The sequence below is a fragment of the Chiloscyllium plagiosum genome, unplaced genomic scaffold, assembly GCF_037043375.1.
Source record: "Chiloscyllium plagiosum isolate Xiang-an unplaced genomic scaffold, Cpla_swu_hap1 HiC_scaffold_45, whole genome shotgun sequence".
NCBI lineage: Eukaryota > Metazoa > Chordata > Chondrichthyes > Orectolobiformes > Hemiscylliidae > Chiloscyllium > Chiloscyllium plagiosum.
Window position 1 is genome coordinate 23,213,373 of NW_028270183.1, and position 24,027 is coordinate 23,237,399.

Consider the following 24,027-nt stretch of genomic DNA (forward strand, 5'->3'; position numbering starts at 1 on the left):
TATGTTCCATCTGGGATTGGGAGATGAACCCTGACTTTCTGATTTGAAGGCATGAATGTTGCTGACACAAATGTTGTGTGTGCTTCATGAGAGGAGTACAGTCAACCTCATTGATGTCTGAAGGCTAGGAATTATAATCTTGTGTGTTAAAGGTAGACTTTGATGAAAAGTTTGCAGTGTAACTACCTATTATGCTTATTCTTAAGATGACCTATTGAAGGAATTTGGTTTGAAAATGCATTATGGAATTTTGTATGGCAATTAGACAGAACCAAGAGTGAGAGGGGATGTGTGTGTGTCAGCAATTCTCTGGTGCATCAGGATTAGCACTAGAATGACTGCAGTTGCAAGTGAAGATCTGAATTAGCAGAAAGAAATGAGCCATTGCTTTCCAAACAGAGTGCTGGAAGATCAAGTACGGTTTCAGGTCAGAAACCTTTTGTCAGAACTGGAGAAAGTCGATGAATGCAGCTGGTTGTAAGAGACAACAGAGGCAGTGCTTTTATGCCTCTTTGAAGTGGTATCGTTAATTGTTAAAAGAAAACTTAAAGGAATCCTGGCAAGTTCAACAATTGATTGTTCTACCAAACGCTCCAATTCCTCTTCCTGCCATTAATTATGTGTACTGTCCACAGAGCGCGAGCCACTGGACAAGTCCTCGATCGTGGACAAGTGACAGGCAGCGTCCACCTTGGACCTAAGACACTGCTGTTCGGCCAGAAACGAATCCATTAAAAGTTCCTCTGGTTTTATTCCCATCCTCTCTATCTTTCCTGCAATCACCCAGGTCAGCAACCAGAGGTTGGGAATGTAGAATTAAATGGAAGTGAACAGTTTACCACGCATCCACACCAGACAAGGAAGTGTTGAAGTACTGTGTGTGACGCATGTTGTTGTTTTTACCCCTCAGGTGTTTCTCACTGAGTATGCTGGACCGCTGCTGATTTACCTGCTCTTCTATTTCCGACTGCCGTTTATCTATGGCCCTAAGCACGCTTTCACCTCAAGTCCCCATTCAGTTGTGCAGTAAGTTGAATGTTGTCTTGACTCATGGAGATTTCCTTTTTTGCGGATGGTCCAGAATTACAAGTTGTAAACCCAGGTGGACTACAGTAGCTTGGGAAGAAGGCTCCTACCACCATCTTGAGGGCATGGTGGCAGGGGGTAGGAGCAATAAGAACATAGGACGGTGCAGCACAGTAACAGGCCCTTTGGCCTGCCAAGACGGGTGGCACAGTGGCTCAGTGGTTAGCACTGCTGCCTCATCGTGCCAGGGACCCGGGTTCGATTCCCGCATCGGTCGATTGTATGTGAGGATTTCCTCCGGGTGCTCCGGTTACCTCCCAGAATCCAGAGATGTGCAGGCCAGGTGAATTGATCAAGCTAAATTGCCCATTGTGTTGGGTGCATTAGTCAGGGGTAAATATAGGGTAAGGGAATGGGTCTGGTTGGTTACTCTTCAGAGGGTTGGTGTGGACTTGTTGCGCCAAATGGCCTGTTTCCATACTGTAGGAAATCTAATCTAATCTAAACAAAATGGTGCTGACACATGATGCCTTTTTAATCTAAAAGCTTTTTGCCTTTATGCAGTCTGTATCCCTGTATTCCCTGCCTATGCCAATGTCAATGCCTTATGCAATTGTATCCGTCCCCACAACCACCTCTGACAAAGCATTCCAGGCAATTACGACTCTCTTAAAATAAATCTGCCTCTCACATCTCCTTTAAATTTGCCCCCTTTTGCCTTAAACTTATGTCCACTTGTAAATGACATTTCTAACCTGTGTGAAAGTCTAACTATCAATATTATATCTACATCATTTGTAATTTTGTAAACTTCTGTCAGGTCCCCCCAGCTCCATCCTTTGACATTCTTGTAGAAAAAAAAACGAGTTTGTCCAATCTCTCCTCACAGCAAATACCCTCCAAACCCGGTAACATACAGATAAACCTTTTCTCTCTCCAAAACCTCTACTCCCTTTTGATATGTAAATGCCAGAAACAAAAACAACAATTGCTGGAAAATCTCAGCAGGTCTGACAGCATCTGTGGAGAGAAGTCAGTTGTTTCGGGTCCAGTGACCCTTCCTCAGAACAGTCAGCAATAAATGCCAGCCTTGGTAGTCATACTCGCATTTCAAAAATTTAACAAGCGGTTTTCCTCAATGTTTGACCTACTCAAGGGGTGAGATGTAGGTTCTCTGTCCTTCTATCTACTCTGTGCTGCTCTATATTTTACTGATTAGATTAGATTAGATTACTTACAGTGTGGAAACAGGCCCTTCGGCCAAACAAGTCCACACCGACCCACCGAAGCGCAACCCACCCAGACCCATTCCCTTACATTTACCCCTTCACCTAACACTACGGGCAATTTAGCATGGCCAATTCACCTAACCTGCACGTTTTTGGACTGTGGGAGGAAACCGGAGAACCCGGAGGAAACTCATGCAGGCACGGGGAGAATGTGCAAACTCCACACATGATTTTGTTCATCTCATCTGTACTATTTTTCTCAGAGAGGATGGATTCTTCACTGGGCCACTGTTCAATAGATACTGGTTTATTCCTGACAGAAGCACTGGTGTTAGGTGTTGGCAGGCCATGGAGCTGTCTGATTGCATGAGGCTGAGGACTTTGGAGTTGATCCCAAAGCCAACTGATTAATATGTTTCTGGTGACACTGGTTAAGGGGAGAATGGGAGAATCCCATGCTCTTTAAGCAATATCACAGGAACATCTGCATCTGCCTGTGGAAGGGCGCTCTTCAGATCTGAGGTTGTGTCAGCCATGTCATGGTCCTTCCCCTTATGGTGAAATGTAATGAACGATTGAGAATATCGTGGGGCCAGGTTCAGTTGTGGCTTCTAGTCAGGAATTTGCTAAGTACCTGAAGAGAAGAGAATGGCAAGCCTGAGGGTTGGAGGCTGGGAAGTGGTACTCGCTGCAGATGTGATGGATGGAATGGTCTGCTGTGTTGTAACCATTCCCTGATTCTGTGTCTGTGCTGATATTGTCACTAATGTCATTTATTACCCAACCCTAATTAGACACTATGCTTTTTGCAGAGGTAATGTGGTTTGATTTTGAGTTATTAATGGGATAGGGTAGAATCTGGGAAAGCTGGATGGAGCACTGCACTTGGATGTTGAAGGGAGTTTTTAAAGACTGCTTAATGTGGTCAGTAACTCCATTATATTTTACAATGCTCACCATATTATAAGTGCTGGTTAACACTACTCTCACTGTCTCATTCCTCCCTGTAGCCTTGCCTGCATTTGCCACTCCTTTCACTACATCAAGAGGCTGCTGGAGACTCTGTTTGTTCATCGGTTTTCCCATGGCACCATGCCATTCCGAAACATCTTCAAGGTAACAGTGTTTACTCTGTCATTATCTGTGGAGTTTTATCCTTTTCTGTGTAGAGCTCTTAACTTGTCCAGCTGTGTTAGAGACCAGCCCCACCGTGCTCCCAAGCTCAGTATGTTGACAAGGAAGAAGTATTCAGCTCCTCTAGCCTGCTGCTGCTCCTTATTAGACTATAGTTATCTTTTATCTGTCTTCTCTCCAAATCTTAGGTTTTTCTTTCTGGATGTTTCAGTCAGTCTCAATCTTCACAGCTGTAAGTGAGCTCCAGTAAATTCCACCCTCATATAGATCATAATATATGGAGGCAGAATTAGGTCAGTCACCTCATCAAATCTGCTTCATCATTTGATGGTGGCTGATATGTTTCTCAAGCACTTCCTCCAGCCTTAACCCTAAACCTTGAATTCCATGTCAAGAACCTATCTATCTTGGATTTAAATACACTCAAGACTTGACTTCCACAACACTCTGCAGCAACTAGTTCCATGGATTCACCATCCTCTGGCTGATGAAATTCCTCCTCATCTCCCTTCTAGAGAGGTGTCTCTTCATTCTAATGCTGTGCCCTCAGGTCCTAGTTTCTGCTAGTAGGAGAAACATCTTCTCCATGTCCACACTATCCAGGCCTCTCAGTATTCTGTAAGTTTCAATCTCATCCTTCTAAACTCCATCGAGTACAGACCCAGAGTCCTCAACCGCTCCTCATGACAGGCCCTTATAAACCTCCTGTGGAGCCCCTCCAACACCAGCACATCCTTCATTAGGGTCCTAGAATTCCTCAGAATATTCCAAAGATGATCTGACCAGAGCCTAATACAACCTCAGCAGTACACTTCTGCTCTTGTGAATAACTGCTTCCATATCTGTGGAATTCTTTACTGCAGAGGGCTGCTAAGGCTGGATGCTTAAGAGTAAGTTGAGTGAGACTTTTTTTTTTAATTAAGAAGGGAATCTAGGGTTATGGGAAAAGGCAGGAAAGTGGAATTGTGGGTTATGAGATTGTCCATAATCTCATTGCACAGTGGAGCAGACTGTGTGTGCTGAATGGCCTTTTTGATCTTGCTCCTAACATGACTAAGCTCTTATTTTATAAGGTTATGCTGCCTTGTTATGGACACTTGGGACAGTGTAATTAGTTTCTTTTGTTATGTATCTTCTTGAATTCTTTGTTTTTTGCTAAAATCCTTAGTTAGATTACCCCTCAATTTCCTATGCAAACTCTGGCAACTAAAACCAAACCACCCAGAGAGGAGCACCTCCCACTCAGCTTTTCACGCTCAGAGTGTGAAAACTGCTTTTCACCAATTTCTAGAGGTTAAATAAAATAAATTCCTGACATTCGCTTTAGAATCAACAGTTAACAATTTATTTATCTAACTCTAACAGTGAACAAATTAACCAAAGTATTAACAAGCCAAATAGATCCCTACTGACTACTAGCTGTTTCCAAATAAAGCAAGATTCTAATGTTATGTTGTTCCAATAAATAGAAGTTCCACTTGCATTTTTAAAAAGAATAGAATTTAGTCTCTCAAAAGTATAGCCAGGTTATGTGTCTTCTGGAATGGTCTGTGCCTTCTCCATCGATTCTTCTGTCTGGATTGCCTTCTCTGTCATTGGGGTAAAAACAATGACTGCAGATGCTGGAAACCAGATTCTGGATCAGTGGTGCTGGAAGAGCACAGCAATTCAGGCAGCATCCGAGGACAGGCAAAATCGACGTTTCGGGCAAAAGCCCTTCATCAGGAATGTCATTGGTACTATTGTTATTTAGATGGTGCTCTTTCTAAAACATAGATGAGGCTGTGAGAGCAATTTTGCGTACTCGCACACGCGCTCTCGCTCGCTCGTGCTCTGTCTTGCCCGTGCGTGCACTGTCTTGCTCCCGTGCTTGCTTGTGCTCGCCTGAACCAATTGCATTGTTTAGCCTCTTTAACCAAGTCATTTTTCCAAGTGCCTTTCTTAAACCGCCAGCACTGTGACTTTGTGTGTTGCAGTGAAAGCACCTGAGGGCTTTCATCTTTCTTCCCCTCCCCAATTTTGGGCTTTTTTTCAAGTGGTAAACTATTCCCAGTGTGATCTACTTTTTGTCTTTCATTAAAGGATTTTTTTTTCCCCAATTTCCATCTCTCACAGAGTGAAATTGCTGTTAAAAACTAGTTTTCAATTCATTCACTCATGCGTATTCAACTGCCATCTGTGCAGCTCTTCTGCTGTTTTAGGATCTGTAACCCTCTGCTCCCCACCTACTCATGCATCTGTCCACACGCAACTTAAATGAATCTACCATGCCTGCCTCTACTACCACTGCTGGCAACGTGTTCGAGGCACTGACCACCCTCTGTAAAGTACTTGCCACGTGTATCCCCCTTAAACTTTTCACCTTTCACCTTGAAAGCGTGACCTCTCGTTATTGAATCCTTCACTCTGGGGGAAAAAGCTTATCTCACTCTACCCTGTCTATACCCTTCATGAATTTGTAGACCTCAGTCAGGTCTCCTTTTTTCTAATTACACACCACCAGGTTATAGTCGGAAATATAGAGGAACCTCGATCTCCTTTTTTCAAATGAAAATAAACCTAACCTCTCTTCATAGCTAGCACCTTCCATACCAGGCCACATCCTCGTAAACCTCCTCTGCACCCTCTGTAAAGCATCCACATCCTTTTGGTAATGTGGCGACCAGAACTGTACATTGGTTCAGCCGCACTTAGAATACTATGTCGTGTACAATTTTAACATGACCTGCCAGCTCTTATACTCAATACCCTGTTCGATGAAGGTAAGCATACCATATGCCTTCTTGACCACTCTATCCACCTGTGCAGCAACCTTCAGGGTACAATGGACCTGAACTCCCAGATCTCTCTGCTCATCAACCTTTCCCAAAATTCTTCCATTTATTGTATAATTTGCTCTAGAATTAGACTTCCCAAAATGCATCACCTCATTTGTCTGGATTGAACTCCATCTGCCATTTTTCTGCCCAACTCTCCAGTCTATCTATATTTTCCTGTATTCTTTGACAGTCCCTTATGCTTTCTGCTACTCCACCAATCTTAGTGTCGTCTGCTGATCATACCAACAATGCCCTCTTCCAGATCATTGATGTATATCACAAACAACAGTGGCCCCAGCACTGATCCCTGTGGAACACCACTGGTCACCTTTCTCCATTTCGAGAAATTCCCTTCAACTACTACTCTCTGTCTCCTGTTACTCAACCAGTTCTTTATCCACCTAGCTAGAACACCCTGCACACCATGTGACTTCACTTTCTCTATTAGTTTACCATGGGGAACCTTATCAAACTAAAGTCCATGTATATGATATCTACAGCCCTTCCTTCATCTATCAACTTGGTCACTTCCTCAAAGTACTTTATTAAGTTGGTAAGGCATGATCTCCCCCGCACAAAACCATGTTGCCTATCACTGATAAGCCCATTTTTTTCTAAATATAAATAGATCCTATCCCTCAGTACCTTCTCCAGCAACTTTCCCACCACTGACGTTAGGCTCACTGGTCTGTAGTTAACTGGAATATCCCTACTACCCTTCTTGTACAGCGAGACAACATGAGCTACCTTCCAGTCCTCTGGCACCTCACCTGTGTTTAAGGATGCTACAAAGATGTCTGTCAGGGCCTTAGCTATTTCCTCTCTCGCCTCCCTCAGTAACCTGAGATAGATCCCATCCGGTCCTGGGGATTTGTTCACCTTAATAACCTCTAGCCTACCCAAGGCACCTTCCCTACTTATGTCAATGTGATCCAGACTAATCAAACCTCTATCTCTAATCTCAACATTCATCATGACCCTCTCCTCAGTGAACACTGATGCAAAATAATCATTCAGAATCTCACCCATTCTCTCAGATTTGGCACACAGCCTTCCTTCATTATCCTTTGGTGGACCAATCCTTTCTCTAGTTACTCGCTTGCTTTTTATATAAGAATAAAATGCTTTGGAATTCTCCTTAATTCTGCTCACTAAAGCTGTTTCATGACTCCTTGTTTAAGACTGGTCCTACTCTTCCAATATTCCTCCAGGGCCCATTCTGTTCTTAGCTGCCTGGATCTTACGTACGCTTGCCTTTTCCTCTTGTCTAGTCGTACGACTTCTCCTGTCATTCACGGTTCACGAATCTTGCCTGTCCTGTGCTTTGCTTTCAACGGGACATGCCTATCCTGCACTACCTTTAACCTATCTTTGAAAGCCTCTCACATATCAAATGTGGACTTACCTTCAAATAGCTGTGTCCAATCCACATTTCCCAGCTCCTGCCTAATTTTAATATAATTGGCCTTGGCCCAGTTTAGTACTCTTCCCTTAGGACCACTGTCATCTTTGTCTACGAGTATTCTAAAACTTACAGAATTGTGGTCTGTATCTCCATAATGGCTATACAGTCATATCTATTAACCTCTATTAATGCCATTAATTCATTTATTTTGTTCTGAATATTGTGCACATTTTAACTAAAGATTAAATTATGTAATTTTTTTTCCGTTTTACCATTTTATCTGTTTTTGACTCTAATTGTTGCTGTGCTTTTGTGCTTTCGTACACTACCCCTTTCTATTCCACTCTGGGTGTCATTATCAAAATAGTTACCCTGTAGTGTTGCCATATCCTTTTGTTTTGTAACCCCATGTGTTTGCCGTCTAATTGTTTTAAAGTCCTCTCTACAGCCATAGTTATTCGACACCAGTCTCAATTCAGCTTTCAATTCCTTTTCATTCCTTCAATCTTTTTCACGAGGACATTGGAGGCACCAATTCTCTCAGTTTTTCTTTCATTTTCGAGGATTCATCCTTTCAGCTGAAAGTTTTCTTTTGCCCTTTTAACAAGGGGTTACTTGCAGAGAAAGATGAGGGAGAGTAGCTAGCTACTGGGCACTTTCTTTTACAGAGGAGTGGGGGGAGGAGGAGAAGTAAATATCTTTTCTTCACAGGCTGGTTGTTTCTGTTGAGTTGTCCAGTCACGTGGCTACAGCCATCTGCCCTAAAGTCAATCAAGTTGTTGTTACTGTGCTCAGGCCCCAGCTGATGATGCTGATTTGAAAAGCCAAGCAAAAATCTGGCTTGAGGCAAAATGACCCTGAAAGGCAGCATTGAATGTACAGTTCACATGTACAGATGTGAATGTACATGTGAATCTTTTTACACAGTTTCCTTAGTTTCAAGCAATATCTTTTCCTGTCTTTAGTCCAGAGCCCAAAACAAAATGATCTTTTTAATCTGCATCTACCCTTTTGAGCTCCAAGAATTTCATATACTTCCAGGTGGCACAATGCTCGATGGTAAGCATTGCTGCCTCACCGTACCAGGAACCTGGCTTCAATTCCAGCCTCGGGTGATTGAGTGGGCGTGTGGGATTGGGTCGGAAACTCTTTGGAGGGTTGGTGCAGACCTGATCGGCTGAATGACCTCTTTCCACACTGTAGGGCTTTTGTGATTCAATAGATCACCCTCACTGTTCTAAACACTGAGAATAAAGACTCCGCCTCTTCCATAATCTCCTCTTGTGGGTCAATGTTACCATCCCAGGATTCAGCCTGGTAGCAACAGGAAGAAGCTATTCAAGCCCCTCCAGTCTGTTCCACCATGCAGTTAGATTGTTTCAGATCTGTATCTCTGCCCTTTTTGCCAACTTTAGCTCTAACTCCGATTGCCCTCTAACAACAAAGCTCTCTTATTCCTGGTTTTTGATTGGACTCCAGTTTTTTTTTAAATGTGGAAGTTGCAGCATTCCAGTACTTTGGTGCAACACACCAGCACCCCAGCTCTCATTTTAAGGTCATATCCTTCCATAAAAATAGTTTCTTTCCATCTACCTCATTAAATCTTCCAACCAGTTTAAGTAACTCCAGTAAATCACTCCATAAATTCTTGTATTCAAATGGAGCTCATGCCTAAGTTATGCAACCTGTCCTCATTGCTTGTAACTTTGGGCTGAAGGGAATGGCGCTGCCTATAACAACTTTGTAAGGTTGACAGTAACTTTAACCAAAAAGCATGCCTGTGACGTCCCTCAGCAGAAACCAGGCCATGCATTCCTCTGGCACTGGGAGGTCGCGACCAGTTCAGATTTGTTGATCTACACTGAATTTGATCAGCCCCCTTTAGTACATCCTCTCGATGGTATCATGTTGCTTGCAGAATACGTGCTGCAATGCAGTCAGCCTGAACAGAATAACAGGAGCCCTTGGCCTATTCGTCAAGCTGCTCGATAATTAATTGATTTACTTGGGAGTTGGTTATGAGTTCAGCTTTGTAATGGTTACAGTAATTAGGCATTTCTAATTCTTTAATAAACTCTTTCCCAGTTCCCACCTGCCCTAGCTCATGCAGTCCCCAATCCAATTATTAGTACATTAGCTTAAACAGACAGGCTGTTCAACTGTGAGGGCATCAAGTCCAAGTTATGTGAATGGAATTTTGAGTAGAGGCTATCAGAAGTACCAGTGCTTTGAATCTCTTGTTTCTGCGTCATCTTTCTCTCGAGCTGACTAATGATTATCTAGGACTGGATTGTTGGGTCAAATTCCTAGAATTGCCTGCATAATAGCACTGTGGGTCAATCTACAGCATGTGACCTGCAGCAGTTCAAGAAGGCAGCTCACCACCACTACTTCAAGGGGCAACTAGGGATGAGCAGTAAATGCTGGGCCCAGCCAGCAACGCCCACATCCCGCAAATGAATATTGAAAAAACTTGAGAAAACACTGACACTATTCTGGATCCCTCATTGTCTAAAGCATTGTTGACACTGGCTGGTTAGGGATAGGACTTTGATACTTTCATTGATGGGACAAAACCTGGCAATATGAGAAAGGCAGGGGACCAGAACTGGGTGCTGACTGAGTCATGCTGTACCGACAGAATCACAGATTTGTGAATTTTTGGAGATTGTTGAGCAATGCGGGGACGATACGTTTGTGTTTCAGACGGCAAGATGAATCTCAACGAGGTTGGTATGTTGGTCCAGTCATTTGGTGCTGTTGGTTTGTTCTGTGTCTTTACTTGTGCTGTAACTGCGTTAGGGAACTGGAGCTGGATGAACTTTGGATCATTCGGGAGACTGAGGGAGTGAAAGAAGGGAATTATAAGGAGGTTGTCACACCTAAGTTACAGGATAAAGGTGGCTGGGTGACCGTCAGGAGAAGGAAAGAGAATAGGCAGTCAGTGCAGCGATCACTTGTGGCCATTCCTTCAATAATACGTATACCGCTTTGGATACTGTTTGGGTGGATGATCTGCCAGGGGAAAGCCATAACAGCCTGTCTTTTGCACTGAGCCTGGCTCAGAAGTGAAGTGAGGAGGATAGGAGAGCAATAGTGTTAGGAGATGGTTAGAGGAACCGACAGGAGGTTCTGTGGTCGTGAATGAGACTCTCGGATGTTATGCTGCCTCCCAGTTGCTGGGAATGACTCTGATCAAATCTACAGGGTTCTTAAAGAGGGAGGATGAGTAGCCAGAAGTCGTAATACACATTGGAACCAATGACATAGGTGAGGAAAGAGATGAGGATCTGAGAAGTGAACGTAGGGGGTTAGGTTGGAAACTGAAAGGCAGGATGAGCAGAGTAGTAATCTCAGGATTGCTACCGGTGCCATGGGCTAGTGAGGCGAGGACCAGAGAACGAGTGCAGCTAAGTACGTGGCTGCAGAGCTGCTTTAGGAGTGAGAGCTTCAGATATGTCGATCATTAGGATAACTTCTGGGGAAGGTGGGACCTGTACAAGGAGGAGAGTTGCACTGGACGGGTACCATTATCCAGGGTGGAAGGTTTGCTGGAACTCTTCGGGACGGTTTAAACTAATTTGTCAGGGGAATGGGAACTGGAGCTATGGATCAGAGGCTGTGTAACCGGTGAACAGACAGCTATAGTGTGCAGAGAGTCTGTGAGGAAGGATAGACAGCTGATAGGGCAAAGTTGCAGTCAGTGTGATGGGATGAAGTATGTTTATTTTAAAGCAAGTAATCAGGAATAAGGGTATTAGACTTGGACCATGGATCAGTACGTGGAGCTACGATGTGGCCATTACAAAGGCTTGGTTATCACTGGGACAGGAATGGTTGTTGGATGTTCTGGTGTTTAGATGTTTCAAAAGGAATAGGGAGAGAGGTAACAGAGGTGGGGGCTGGCATTGTTAATCAGGGATAGTATCATAGCTGCAGAAAGAGGTTGTCGAGGAGGGTCTGTCTACAGCGTCAGTATGGGTGGAAATCAGAAACAGGAAAGGAGCAGTCACTTTGGGAGTTATCTATAGACCACCCAATAGCACAGAGACACTGAGGAGCAGATTGGGAGACAAGTTCTTGGAAAGGTGCAGAAATAGCCGGGTTGTTGTCATGGGTGACTTCGACTTCCTTAATATTGATTGGAACCTCCTTAGTGCAAATAGCTTGGATGGAGCAGCTTTTGTCAAGTGCGTCCAGGAACTATTTCTGGCTCAATATGTAGATAGGCTGACTAGAGTGGTGGCTACATTGGATTTGGTGCTTGACAACAAACCAGGTTCAGGTGTCGGATCTCACGGTGGGAGAGCATTTCGATGATAGTGATCACAACTCCCTGACCTTTACTATACTCTTGGAGAGGGATAGGAGCAGATGGTATGGGACTGAGGAGCATAAAGTGGGAGCTGATTTTCTCCAGGAAAAGAATGACAGAAATGTGGAGGTTTTTTAGGGAGCACTTGCTGCAGGTGATGGATGGGTTTGTCCCATTGAGGTAACGAGGGGATGGTAGGGTGAAGGAACATTGGATGACAAGGGATATGGAACAAGGGATATGGAACATCTAGTCAAGAGGAAGTGGGAAGCTTACTTAAGGCTGAGGAAACAAGGTTCAGGCAGGGCTCTAAAGGAGTACAAGGTACAAAGGAAGGAACTGAAGAATGGACTTAGGAGAGCTAGTAGGGGCATGAAAAAGCCGAAGCTAATTCACTAATGAGAGGGACCTTATCATTTGTGAGGATAGTGTGGAACAGGCTGATACACATCAGGCTGATGTTAAGAAGGAGGATTTGCTGGAAATTTTGCGAAAAAGCATGAGGAGAATAAGTCCCCTGGGCCAGACGGGATATACCCAAGGATACTACTGGAAACAAGGGAAGAGATTGCTGCACCTTTGGTGATGATCTTGGTGTCCTCACTGTCGATTGGAGTAGTACTAAATGATTTGAGGGGAGCAAATATTATTCCCTCCTTCAAGAAAGGGAAGAGGGATAATCCTGGGAATTATAAACCAGTCAGTCTTACATCGGTGAAGGGCACGTTATTGGAGAGGATCTGAGAGAGACAATTTATGATTATTGGAAAAGCACAGCTTGATAGTCAACATGGCTTTGTGAGGGGCATATCATTACTCCTAAACCTTATTGAATTCTTTGAGGATGTGACAAAACACATTGAAGATGGAAAAATGGATGTGGTGTATATGGCACATTTTAGCAAGGCATTTGATATGGTTCCCCATGGTAGGCTTATTCAGAAAGTAAGGAGGCATGCGATACAGGGAATTCTGGTTGTCTGGATACAGAATTGGCTGGCCCATAGAAGACACAGGGTAGTAGTAGATGGAAAGTATTCAGCCTGGAGCTTGGTGACCAGTGGTGTTCAATAGGAATCAGTTCTGGTACCTCTGCTCTTTGTGATTTTTATAAATGCCTTGGATGAGGAAGTGGAAGGGTGCGTTAGTAAGTTTGCCGATGACACGAAGATAGGCGGTGTTGTGGATAGTGTGGAGGGCTGTTGGAGGTTGCAATGGGAGATTGACAGGATGCAGAGCTAGACAAGAAATGGCAGGTGGAGTTCAACCTGGAAAAATGAAGTGATTCATTTTGGTAGGTTGAATTTGAATGCAGATTAAAGGCAGGATTCTTGACAGTGTGGAGGAACAGAGGGATCTTAGGATTCATGTTGATAGATCCCTCAAAATTGCCACCTAAGTTGATAGGGTTGTTAAGAAGGCGTATGGTCTGTTGGCTTTCAATTGCAAGGAGGGTTGAGTTTAAGAGCTGCAAGATTATGCTGCAGTCCTATGAAGCTCTCATTAGACCACACTTGGAATATTATGTTCAGTTCTGGTCACCTCATTATAGCAAGGATGTGGAAACTTTAGAGAGGCTGCAGAGGAGATTTACCAGGATGCTGTCTGGACTGGATGGCATGTCTTAGGAAGAAAGGTTGAGGGAATTAGGGATTTTCTCATTGGAGTGAAGAAGGATGAGAGATGACTTATTAGAGGTGTGCAAGATGATGAGAGGCATAGATAGAGTGGATAGCCAGAGACCTTTTTCTACGGCAAAAATGTCCATCACTAGGGGGCATAATTTTATGGTGATTGGAGGAAGATTTAGGGGAGATGTCAGAGATTGGTACATTCCAGAGTGGGTGGGTGCTTGGAATGCACAGCCAGCAGTGGTAGTAGAGTCGGATATATTAAGGACATTTAACTGACTGTTGGATAGGCACATGGATTAGCTTGATCTCAGAGTAGGATAAAACGCCAGCACAACATCAAGGGCTGAAGGGCCTGTACTGTGCTGTACTGTTCTATTTCTATGTGAGTGCTTTGATCCCCTGTTCTTGTTCTGAGTCCTGTTTAATTTGGAGTTTTCCTTCTCTTTTAGAATTGCACTTATTACTGGGGTTTTGCAGCCTGGCTGGCTTTTCACATCAATCACCCGCTGTACACACCACCTGGTAAGTCACAGCCCGTGTTAACGTTAGTGTGAATCAGGGTGCTGGCTTGAGTACCCGATCTACCCTGCACTGAGGCCTGGGAAGAATTGCCCACTATACGTGACAGTGGTACCCAATTTTGGTACAGCGGGGGCACGGTGCATCAGCTCGCCCTTAGACGGAACCCATTAGGAAGGTCCAGCAATTCCCCAGTAGCTTGATGTGTATATGCCCTGGAGTAGATGCCCCCATTACTGAGATGCTTCGATTAGTGGTCACTCCTGTCCTTCCTATCCACTCTCTCCATTCTGACCATAGCTACAGTACAGCGACTAACTAAAGTTGCTTTGTCATTCTTGCCCAACTCCATCAGGAATGACGAGGGCAGCAGTACTGGGGATGGAATATTTTAATACTACCACTCGTCTCATTCTAACATGGACTTGGATTGGTGTTTTCTCTCTCTTTGTCTCTTGGGCATCCTTCCTTGGTATCACCTTTACCCATGAGGGCAACAAATTAAGCTGCACCAGTGTCATTGCCCACATCCTGAGTTAGAATGAACTTTTTTGGTTGCCATGACATCAGCAACACGTGATTGCATTTGCGTAACATCTTACTTTTTTTCATAGTAGGGAAATATCCCTAGGGGTCTCGCAGGAGTATTATCAAATAATATTTGACATTGGGTCCAAATCTTAGAGGAGGTGATTTGTGAGATTGATTTCCAAGGTGCAAGGACTGCAGCACCCACCCTTATCATGGAATTTCACAGTAGGTGTGGCCTTGCCAGATTTGGCTGTATCTTGAGAACAAAATAAACCAGATCTAATTTATTTTTTGGGGCTGGGGTGGGGGGCATGGCAGTGGGTAGCGCCACTGTAGAAGTCTGTGGTTACACTTCCCTTGTTTCCTTTCCCACCTTGCTGTATCCCTTGCTGTGCATGTCGGTCACAGGATCAGGCTGATTGCGATGCCTTCTGTGGCCAACACACTCTGGGCTCAAGTGAAGAATAATTACCTGTGAGACAGAGGGGTTGGGCAACTTCACCTGTACAACCCTGGAGGTCTCTTGTGAGTCCCCTATTCCGTTCACTCACTTTAACCTACTTAAATCCAACTGTCTGAAATTCCATCCATAAACACGTGTGCGCTCACATACCATTAAAATTGATCAGTCTTTTTGTTCACCCCCATCTAGTGTATCCCGCTTCAATTCATAGTCAGGTTCTATCTGATTCTGTTACCGTAAAGCCACATGTCTTGGCATGTAAAAAGCAAGTTAGGTTTGCTGTTAACTACAGGTTAGTTTGTTGTGTGTTGCAAGAGTGCAAATTTCAAGATGTGATGCATTGTATTTCATTAGGTACTCTGAGAAAAACCACAAAGGTTTCGAAGCCTTCGAGTCTCTTGCCAAGTAGTCGCATCACTGCTGTGGTTTGTAATGGCGATTTATATCCCATTACAGAAAAAGAATTGCAAACATTAATATTATCACGAGAGCTCCATCATCCTTTGCAGTTGACATATACGACATCTGTCAGCTGAATGCATGGGAGCCCAGTTTTGGGTAACTGCTTTCCAAGTGTCTACTAGTTTTTGCCAACCTTTGAATTTTCTGGGGCGAGCACTGTCTGGGTGGGTGGAGTGGAGGGAGATGCTGTCTGATAACGATCTTGCTTCTTTGCCAAAAGTATATTATTTTCCTCCTTGCCTGCCATGGGTCTTTATGCTCTCATTATTGAGGTAAAGTTCATTTCCTTACAGAAACGCATCTCTGTGCATGCATTTAAGCATGTTGAGGCACTCTGAGAATTCCCTCTTCACTCCTGTGGCCTCCAACTGCTTGTGTTCCAGGTAGAGGCCTTGTGGCAGCTATTTGGACTGGGGGTGGCATTTGTTTTTAGCTCTTTGAGGCCTTTTGATGTTTTATTTTTTGGTTACTCTTTTGGATGCAGGAGGCCTTGGCAAGATCAGCATTTGTTTGCTACCTAATTGCCCTAAATGTGTCTTGCAGGGTCATTTCAGAGGGTAGTTAAAAGCTGGCCAGGCTACTGTGGTGTAGAGTCACATGTAGGCCAGAATGGGTGAGAATGGGAAATTTCCTTCCTTAAGGACGTTAGTGAACCTGATTAGGTTTTTTTGAACAACAATCGATAGTTTCATAACCACCATTAGACTAGCTAGCATTATAATTTGATTTATGAATGAGATTTGGATTATATCGTGAGAGTTTGAGCTGGTGTCCAGTCTGATAATAAAAAAATGTGCTGGAGGAACTCAGCAGGTCTGGCAGCATCTATGGCAAGAGAGGTAGAGTTAACATTTTGAGTCTGGTATAACTCTCCAGAACTCATTATTTTGGGCCTCTGAATTGCCACATTTCTTGTGCCCCACAACCAACCCATAACCTATTTGGATAAGGGTGCTAGAGACTAAGTTCCTTTTAGACGTCCTTCTGGTTTCCTGGATAATTGACTGATTTTTCTATTTCAGCTTATGGGGACAAACAAGTGAAAATTGCTCTTGCTATATTCCTGGTAAGTTTCCCTTTCTCTAATATCTACAAACTTTTAATTTAAATATCTGATTAATACTGCCCTTTTTCTTTGCTCTGGAGTTTACCAGCTACAAAACCATGAGAATTTTGCTCGAATGAATTTTGTTTTCCATTTTAATTAATGTTCTTGAGAATAAAGTTGTCAGTATGTGTAGCTATTGATCATTATTATTCATATTCTCTGTCTTGGAGATGATGCTATAGTATATGAATTGATGGTAATGTTAATCTGCACTGACTCCTCCCTCAAATAGCTCGGGAAGGACAATTTGGAGTGAATTTCCTCAGGACACTCTTCCAAGCCTCCACGTGACTGGTTTTGAATTGAATTGAATTAACTTTGTCACGTACACGAATGAGTACAGTGAAAAGTTTACAAGTCGTCACTTACAACACCATCTTAGGTACACCATCTGTACCTATGTACAGATTTTTCAGTACAAGTTCTTAGGGGGATAAAAAATTATAAAGAAATAAAAAGCCCAGCACAGCAGATCGTAGGAATGAATTCTGAATGTGGACCTTCCAACTCAGTCCACGCTGGCACCTACCCTCCAGTCTGCACTGGGCCTTGACTCCAGACTGTGCCAGGAATCGTTTCAGGGGCAGGAGACTGCTCTGGAATTACCTTGAGGCCAGAAGTCCACACTGAGGCCATGCCAAGCTGGGAGGACGCCTCGCTGAATCCATGCTGAGGCCAAGAGTTCAGGAGTTCGAGGAGTAAACAGTTTATCCTGCATGAGAAAAGAGTGCTGATTGACCCTGATTGGTTGAAGTGTTGCTGAAGATTGCACCAGAGAACAATTCTTATCCCATACTTTTGTTTAATTTTTAAAAAAAGGTGCAAAGGACAAGGCCCTGCATTTGAAAATATGTAGTTTTTAGCAAATGTAAGTGAGCCATGTTACAATCCTAACTAATGATCCTAAATTGGTTACTAGTGTGGTTCTTACTTTATTTGGGACTGTCCTGCAAATGCTGACAGTCGGGGAAATCAATCTGACATCAGATATTGTGGTTTAACTTTGGCAAGTATGGGCTTTCATCTGGATTGCAGGGAAATGAAAGCACTGCAGTAGGCCATTCGCTAGTCTGGGTATCAGTCGTATTTATGCCCCATACATGCATCCTCCTAGCCCGTTTCATCAAACTCTATCCACAAATCCTCCGAGGGCATCCTGATTGTGCTGTGGCTAAAGCACATCGTTATAATGTGATGCTTATCTGGGAAATATTGCTGGAGTTAGTGACTCTCAGCTGCCTCTGCTTGGTGAGTTTTTTGGTAGTCATTTGCTTTCCTGTTTTCTCTCTCTCTCTCTCTCTGCAGTTCTGCCAGCTGGGAAACTTTTCAATTCACGTGGCACTGAGGAATCTTCGGCCACCAGGTGAGGCTGTGTAGCAAAACCTGATGGCAGTAATGTGGGTTTGGTGGTCTCATTGGGTTCAAAACACAGAAAACAACTCTTTACATATTTACGTCTTTACGCTGGCAGTTTGTGAGTTGACTTCAATTTAAAGAAATTAAAGGTGTGTGACCATCAAACCTTGTTTTCCAATGTAGCTGAGGAAACAAATCTGCCAGTCCACCCTGTCCATCATCTAAAAGGTACAAGTCAGGAGTGTGATGGAATACTCCCCACTTACCTGGATGAATGTGGCTCCAGCAGCATTCAAAACTTCGACTCCACCCAGGACAAACTTATTGGCGCCACATCCACAAAAATTCACTCACTCCATCAAAGATCACTGCCAAAACTCAGTGAGGCTCCTTCATCAGCACCATCCAAACCTGCGACCTCTACCATCCACACAATCAAGGGAAGCTGATATATTGGAAGTCCAAGTCACCCTCCAAGTCACTCAACATCCTGACTTGGAATTATATCGACATACCTTCAGAGTCACTGGGTCAGACTCCTGGAACACTCTCTCATTAACAGCATTGTGGGTCCAAACATGGGACAAGGGCTACAATGGTATAGTCATACAGCATGGAAATAGACTCTTTGGTCCCACCAGTCCAGACTGACCATGTTCCCATATTAAACTATTCCCACCCTGCCTGCGCTTGGCCCTTGCCTCATATCCCTCCAAACATTTCTTACTCTTTTTTTAAAAATACATCTATATCCACATCCATCACATCCTCAGGAAGTTCATTCAACACACTTGATCACTGTGGTTTTTAAAAATAAATGCCCCTCATGCCTTTTTTAAATATTTCTCCTCTCACCTTAAAATTATGTCCCCGTCTGGAAATCCCCAACCCTGGGGACAAGACATCTGCCATTCACTTTATCTATACCCCTGACTTCTCAACCTCCTATGCTCTAGTGAAAAACATTCCAGCCTATCCAGCCTCACGTTATAACTGAAATCCTATCATTCCTGGTTCAAGAAAGCAGCTCAGCATCACATTCTCAAGGATGTGCCTTAAATCTGCATTCCACACCATTCAATACCACATGCTATGAATGAATAAATAAAATGGCAGTCTCAGCTTATTTGTTCATGTGCCTCATACACCTCTTTCCTGCTTCTACACCTGATTATTCCAATGCTCTCCTGCCTAACCTATTGTGTGCCTCTTTCCTTAAGCTGAAGGGCATCCAAAATGTCTTGTCAGTGTCCTGTTTCCTCCAGTCGCTCCAATGGGTATTTTCAGTTTTTGTTGTTTTCAAATCTTGGTGACCTTTCCGCTGAACTCTGTAACCTCCTTCAGCCCTAGAACAACACCTTCCTCCAATTTGAGGCCTCTTGAGTAGCTTCGATTATAACAGCTCTACCATTGCCAGACTCCTGCTTCTGGGGTTCCCTCTCCAATCTTTTGAAATGCTCCCTTTTAAAAAGTATTTCTGTGACCAAGTCTTTGGTCATCAAAGATCTCCAAGGTGCCCTAGTATTTCTCTCTAGCGCTGTTGTAAAGTACCTTGGTATAATTTGCTGCACTAAAGGTGCTTTACAAATGTACATTCTTGTTGATCTTCTCCATGATTGATTCCTCACTGCATTCTACAATGAACCTACATAGCCACTGAATTGTATTACGCTACCACCATCTTCTCAGGTAACTAAGGAGTGAGAACTCACACATGGGTGATGTAATTTCTTGCAAATACAATTTGTGACCTAGCTCTGAAATGATCCATATACGCTAAGAGGTTTTGGAGTCAGTCAGCACCAATTTACCATGTGCACTAAGACTGCTATGTTTCCTCTCCTGTCTACACTGTCCTGTTGCTGCATCTTGTGTAGATTATTCTGTGTGTAGCTGATATCTGTAACAATTTACTCTCTGAATGGAATGCAGGAACGTGAGATTAGAAGCAGGCGGAGGCCATTCAGTCATTCAAAATTGCTCTATTGTTCATTAAAATTGTGGCTGATATAATAGTGGTCCCAACTCTCATTTTCCCTTACACCCGTGGCCTTGAGTTGTACTCTTGAGCTGCCTTCTTGAACCATTGCAGTCCATTTGACATTGGGCAACCTTTGGTGGTGTTAGGGAGAGTTTCAGGATTTTAACCCAGCAGCAATCATCATTTACAAATCAGGATGAAGTTTGGCTTAGTGACAAACCTATATATCTGCTGACCTAGTTTGGGAACTACCTTGGTGAGTTATTGCAATTCATTTTGTAGACCGTATGCAATGCTTCTAATCTGAAATGACTTGAGATTTTAATGCTGTAAAGCATCACAAAATGTTTAACAGATTAATTATATTGAGAGATATTTTGATGTCAAGTACACAAAGAGAAATGGATTGGTTAGGGAAAGACAGGTTTAAGAAGAACAGAGACTAACCGAGGGGTGTAGGGACACATTTCCAGAGCTTGGGGCCTAGCAGCTAAACCTGTGGACTCCTCTGATGGGTGAAGATGGCTGGAGATGTGCAAGAGCTTGTAGGGAAGGGGTAGTCTGTGGAAGGAGTTTAAACACAGAGGCATACCAATCAAATGACTTGCACTGATTGAAATCACCATTTGTCTGGTGTTGCCTCCCAGGTGCTTGGGTTAGTGATGTCTGTGACCTTGTTTTCAGGATCCTTGAGGGGGAGGGGGAGCAGCCCCAAGTCGTGGTCCACATTGGCACCAATGACATAGGTAGGAAAAGGAATGCAGTTTTAAGGCAGAAATTCCGGGAGCTAAGGTGGAAGCTTGGAGCTAGAGCAAACAGAGTTGTTAACTCTGGTTTGTTGCCCGTGCCATGTGCTAGCGAGATGAGGAATAGGGAGAGAGAGGTGTTGAACAAGTGGCTACAGGAATGGTGCAGGAGGGTGGGTTTTGGATACCTGGATGATAAGGACTCTTTCTGAGGTAGGTGGGAGCTCTACAAACAGGATGATCTACACCTGAACCAGAGGGATACCAATATCCTGGGGATATGTTTGTTAATGCTCTTCGGGAGGGTTTAAACTAATTTAGCAGGGGGATAGAAACCTAAATTGTAGTTCCAGTGTCTAGGAGGTTGAGAGCAGTGAGGTCAGAATTATGCTTTCAAGGTTGCACTGGCAAGCAGGAAGGTGGTTTGAAGTGTGTATCTACTTCAACGCCAGGAGCATCTGGAATAAGATGGGTGAACTTGCAGCATGGGTTGGTACCTGGGACTTCAATGTTGTGGCCATTTCGGAGACATGGATAGAGCAGGGACAGGAATGTTGTTGTAGGTTCCGAGATTTAGATGATTCACTAAGAACAGAGGATATAGTAAAAGGTGTGGGCATTATTAGTCAAGGACAGTATTATGGTGGCAGAAAGGACTTTTGAGGACTCGTCTACTGAGGTAGTATGGGCTGAGGTCAGAAACACAAAAGGAGATGTCACCCTGTTGGGTGTTTTCTATAGGCCTCCAAATAGTTCCAGAGATGCAGAGGAAAGGATTACAAAGGTGATTCTGGATAGGAGCGGCGGTAACAGGGTAGTTGTTATGCAGGACTTCAGCTCTCCAAATATTGACTGGAAATACTGTAGTTTGAGTACTTTAGATGAGTCAGTTTTTGTCCAATGTGTGCTGGAGGGTTTCCTGACACAGTATGTTGACAAGCCAACAAGGGGAGAGGCCACATTGGATTTGGTACTGTGTAATGTACCTGTCCAAGTGTTAGATGTAGAGGTAGGTGGGCACTTTGATCGTGACCACAATTCGGTTATGCTTGCTTTAGTGATGGAAGGGTATAGGTATATACCGCAGGGCAAGAGTTATAGCTGGAGGGGAAGGCAATTACGCTGCAGTTAGGCAATATTTAGGATGCATAGGATGGGGAAGGAAACTGCAGGTGATGGGCACAATTGAAATGTAGAGCTTATTCAAGGAACAGCTACTGCATGTCCTTGATAAATATGTACCGGTCAGGCAGGGAGGAAGTGTTCGAGTGATGGAGCTATGGTTTACTAAGGGAGTTGAATCTCTTCTCAAGATGTTAGGATAGATGTGAAGGCTCAGTTAGGATGCTTGAGAGTTACAGGCTAGCCAGGAAAGACCTACAACAAGAGCCAGGAGAGAACATGAGAAGCCATTGGTCGATAGGATCAAGAAAAACCATAACATTTTCTATAGGTATGTCAGGAATAAAAGAATGACTGGATTAGGGCCAATCAAGGATAGTAGTGGGAATTGTGCACGGAGTCCGAGGAGATGGGGAAGTGCTAAATGAATATTTATCATCAGTATTCACACTGGAAAAAGACAATGTTGTCGAGGAGAATATAGGGTGCTAGACTAGACTGGATTGAGGTTCACAAGGAGGAGGTGTTAGCAATTCTGGAAAGTGTGAAAATAGATAAGTCCCCTGGGCCAGATGGGATTTATCCTAGGATTCTCTGAGAAGCCAGGGAGGAGATTGCAGAGCCTTTGGCTTTGATCTTTATGTCGTTATTGTCAATAGGAATAGTGCCAGAAGACTGGAGGATAGCAAATGTTGTTCCTTTGTTCAAGAAGGGTAAGAGGGACAACCCTGGTAATTATAGACCAGTGAGCCTTACTTCGGTTGTGGGAAAGGTATTGGGAAAGGTTATAAGAGATAGGATTTATAATCATACAGAGAGGAATAAGTTAGTGGTAATTAGGGACAGTCAACATTGTTTTGTGAAGGATAGGTCGTGCCTCACAAACCTTATTGAGTTCTTTGAGAACAGGACCAGGTGGATGAAAGTAAAATGGTTGATGTGATGTTGATAGATTTTAGTAAGGTGTTTGATAAGGTTCCCCATGGTAGGCTATTGCACAAAATATGGAGGCATGGGATTGAGGGTGATTTAGCGGTTTGAATCATAAATTGGCTAGTTGTAAGAAGACAGAGGGTGGTGGTTGATGGGAAATGTGCACCCTGGAGTTCAGTTATTAGTCGTGTACCGCAAGGATCTCTTTCGGGTCCACTGCTATTTGTCGTCTTTATAAATGAGGGTGGATGAGGGTGTAGAAGGATGGGTTAGTAAATTTGCGAATGTCACTAAGGTCGATGGAGTTGTAGACTATTCCGAAGGATGTTGCAAGTTACAGAGGGACATAGGTAAGCTGCAGAGCTGGGCTGAGAGGTGGCAGATTAGAGTGGTGTTGGAAAAGTACAGCATGTCAGGCAGCATCCGAGGAGCAGGAAAATCGACATTTTGGGCAAAAGCCCTTCTTCATGTGTCCATGTGCATAGATCCCTGAAAGTTGCCACCCAGGTTAATACGGTTGTTAGGAAGGCATATGGTGTGATAGCTTTTATTGGTAGAGGGATTGCGTTTCAGAGCCACGAGGTCATGCTGCAGCTGTACAAAACTCTGGTGCAGATGCATTTGGAATATTGCATACAGTTCTGGTCACTGCATTATAGGAAGGATGTGGAAGCTTTGGAAAGGGTTCTGAGGCGATTTGCTAGGATGTTGCCTTGTATGGAGGAAAGGCTAAAGGACCTGAGGCTGTTTTCATTATAGAGAAGACGTTTAAGAATTGACATAATTGAGACATATAAGATAATCAGAGGGTTAGATAGGGTGGACAGTGAGAACCTTTTTCCTTGGGTGGTGATGGCTAGCACAAAGGGACATTGCTTTAAATTGAGGGGTGATAGATATAGGACAGATGTCAGGGGTAGATTCTTTACTCAGCGAATAATAGGGCCGTTTAACGCGCTGCCTGCAATAGTAGTAGACTTACCAACTTTAAGGCATTTACACGTTTGTTGGGTAGACATATGGATGAAAATGGAATATTGTAGGTTAGATGGGCTTCAGATTGGTTTTACAGGTCGGTGCAGCATCGAGGGCCCAAAGATATGTACTGCGCTGTAATGTTCTATGAAAGTTGACCACAGCTTTGGGTGCTTTTCAAAGACCTGAGAGATGAGGCAGGTTCTCCTGGTTTCTGTGGAGGAGTAAATAGAGGCGTCATTGGCAAGGCCAGGCCCAACACAAACATG

The 24,027-nt window shown here is 43.7% G+C and overlaps 1 protein-coding gene across 3 annotated transcripts in view; it reads left to right on the top strand.

The window, feature by feature from the left end:
* tecrb (trans-2,3-enoyl-CoA reductase b) overlaps window positions 1-24,027 on the top strand; it is a 101,643-nt gene that overhangs the window by 63,636 nt on the left and 13,980 nt on the right. For all 3 annotated transcript variants that reach the window (XM_043694707.2, XM_087983294.1, XM_043694706.2), the window contains 5 exons: window positions 911-1,026; window positions 3,266-3,371; window positions 14,012-14,084; window positions 16,560-16,603; window positions 17,951-18,008. In XM_043694707.2, coding sequence (XP_043550642.1) covers window positions 911-1,026; window positions 3,266-3,371; window positions 14,012-14,084; window positions 16,560-16,603; window positions 17,951-18,008 — 397 coding nt within the window. The remainder of the gene's footprint in view (window positions 1-910; window positions 1,027-3,265; window positions 3,372-14,011; window positions 14,085-16,559; window positions 16,604-17,950; window positions 18,009-24,027) is intronic.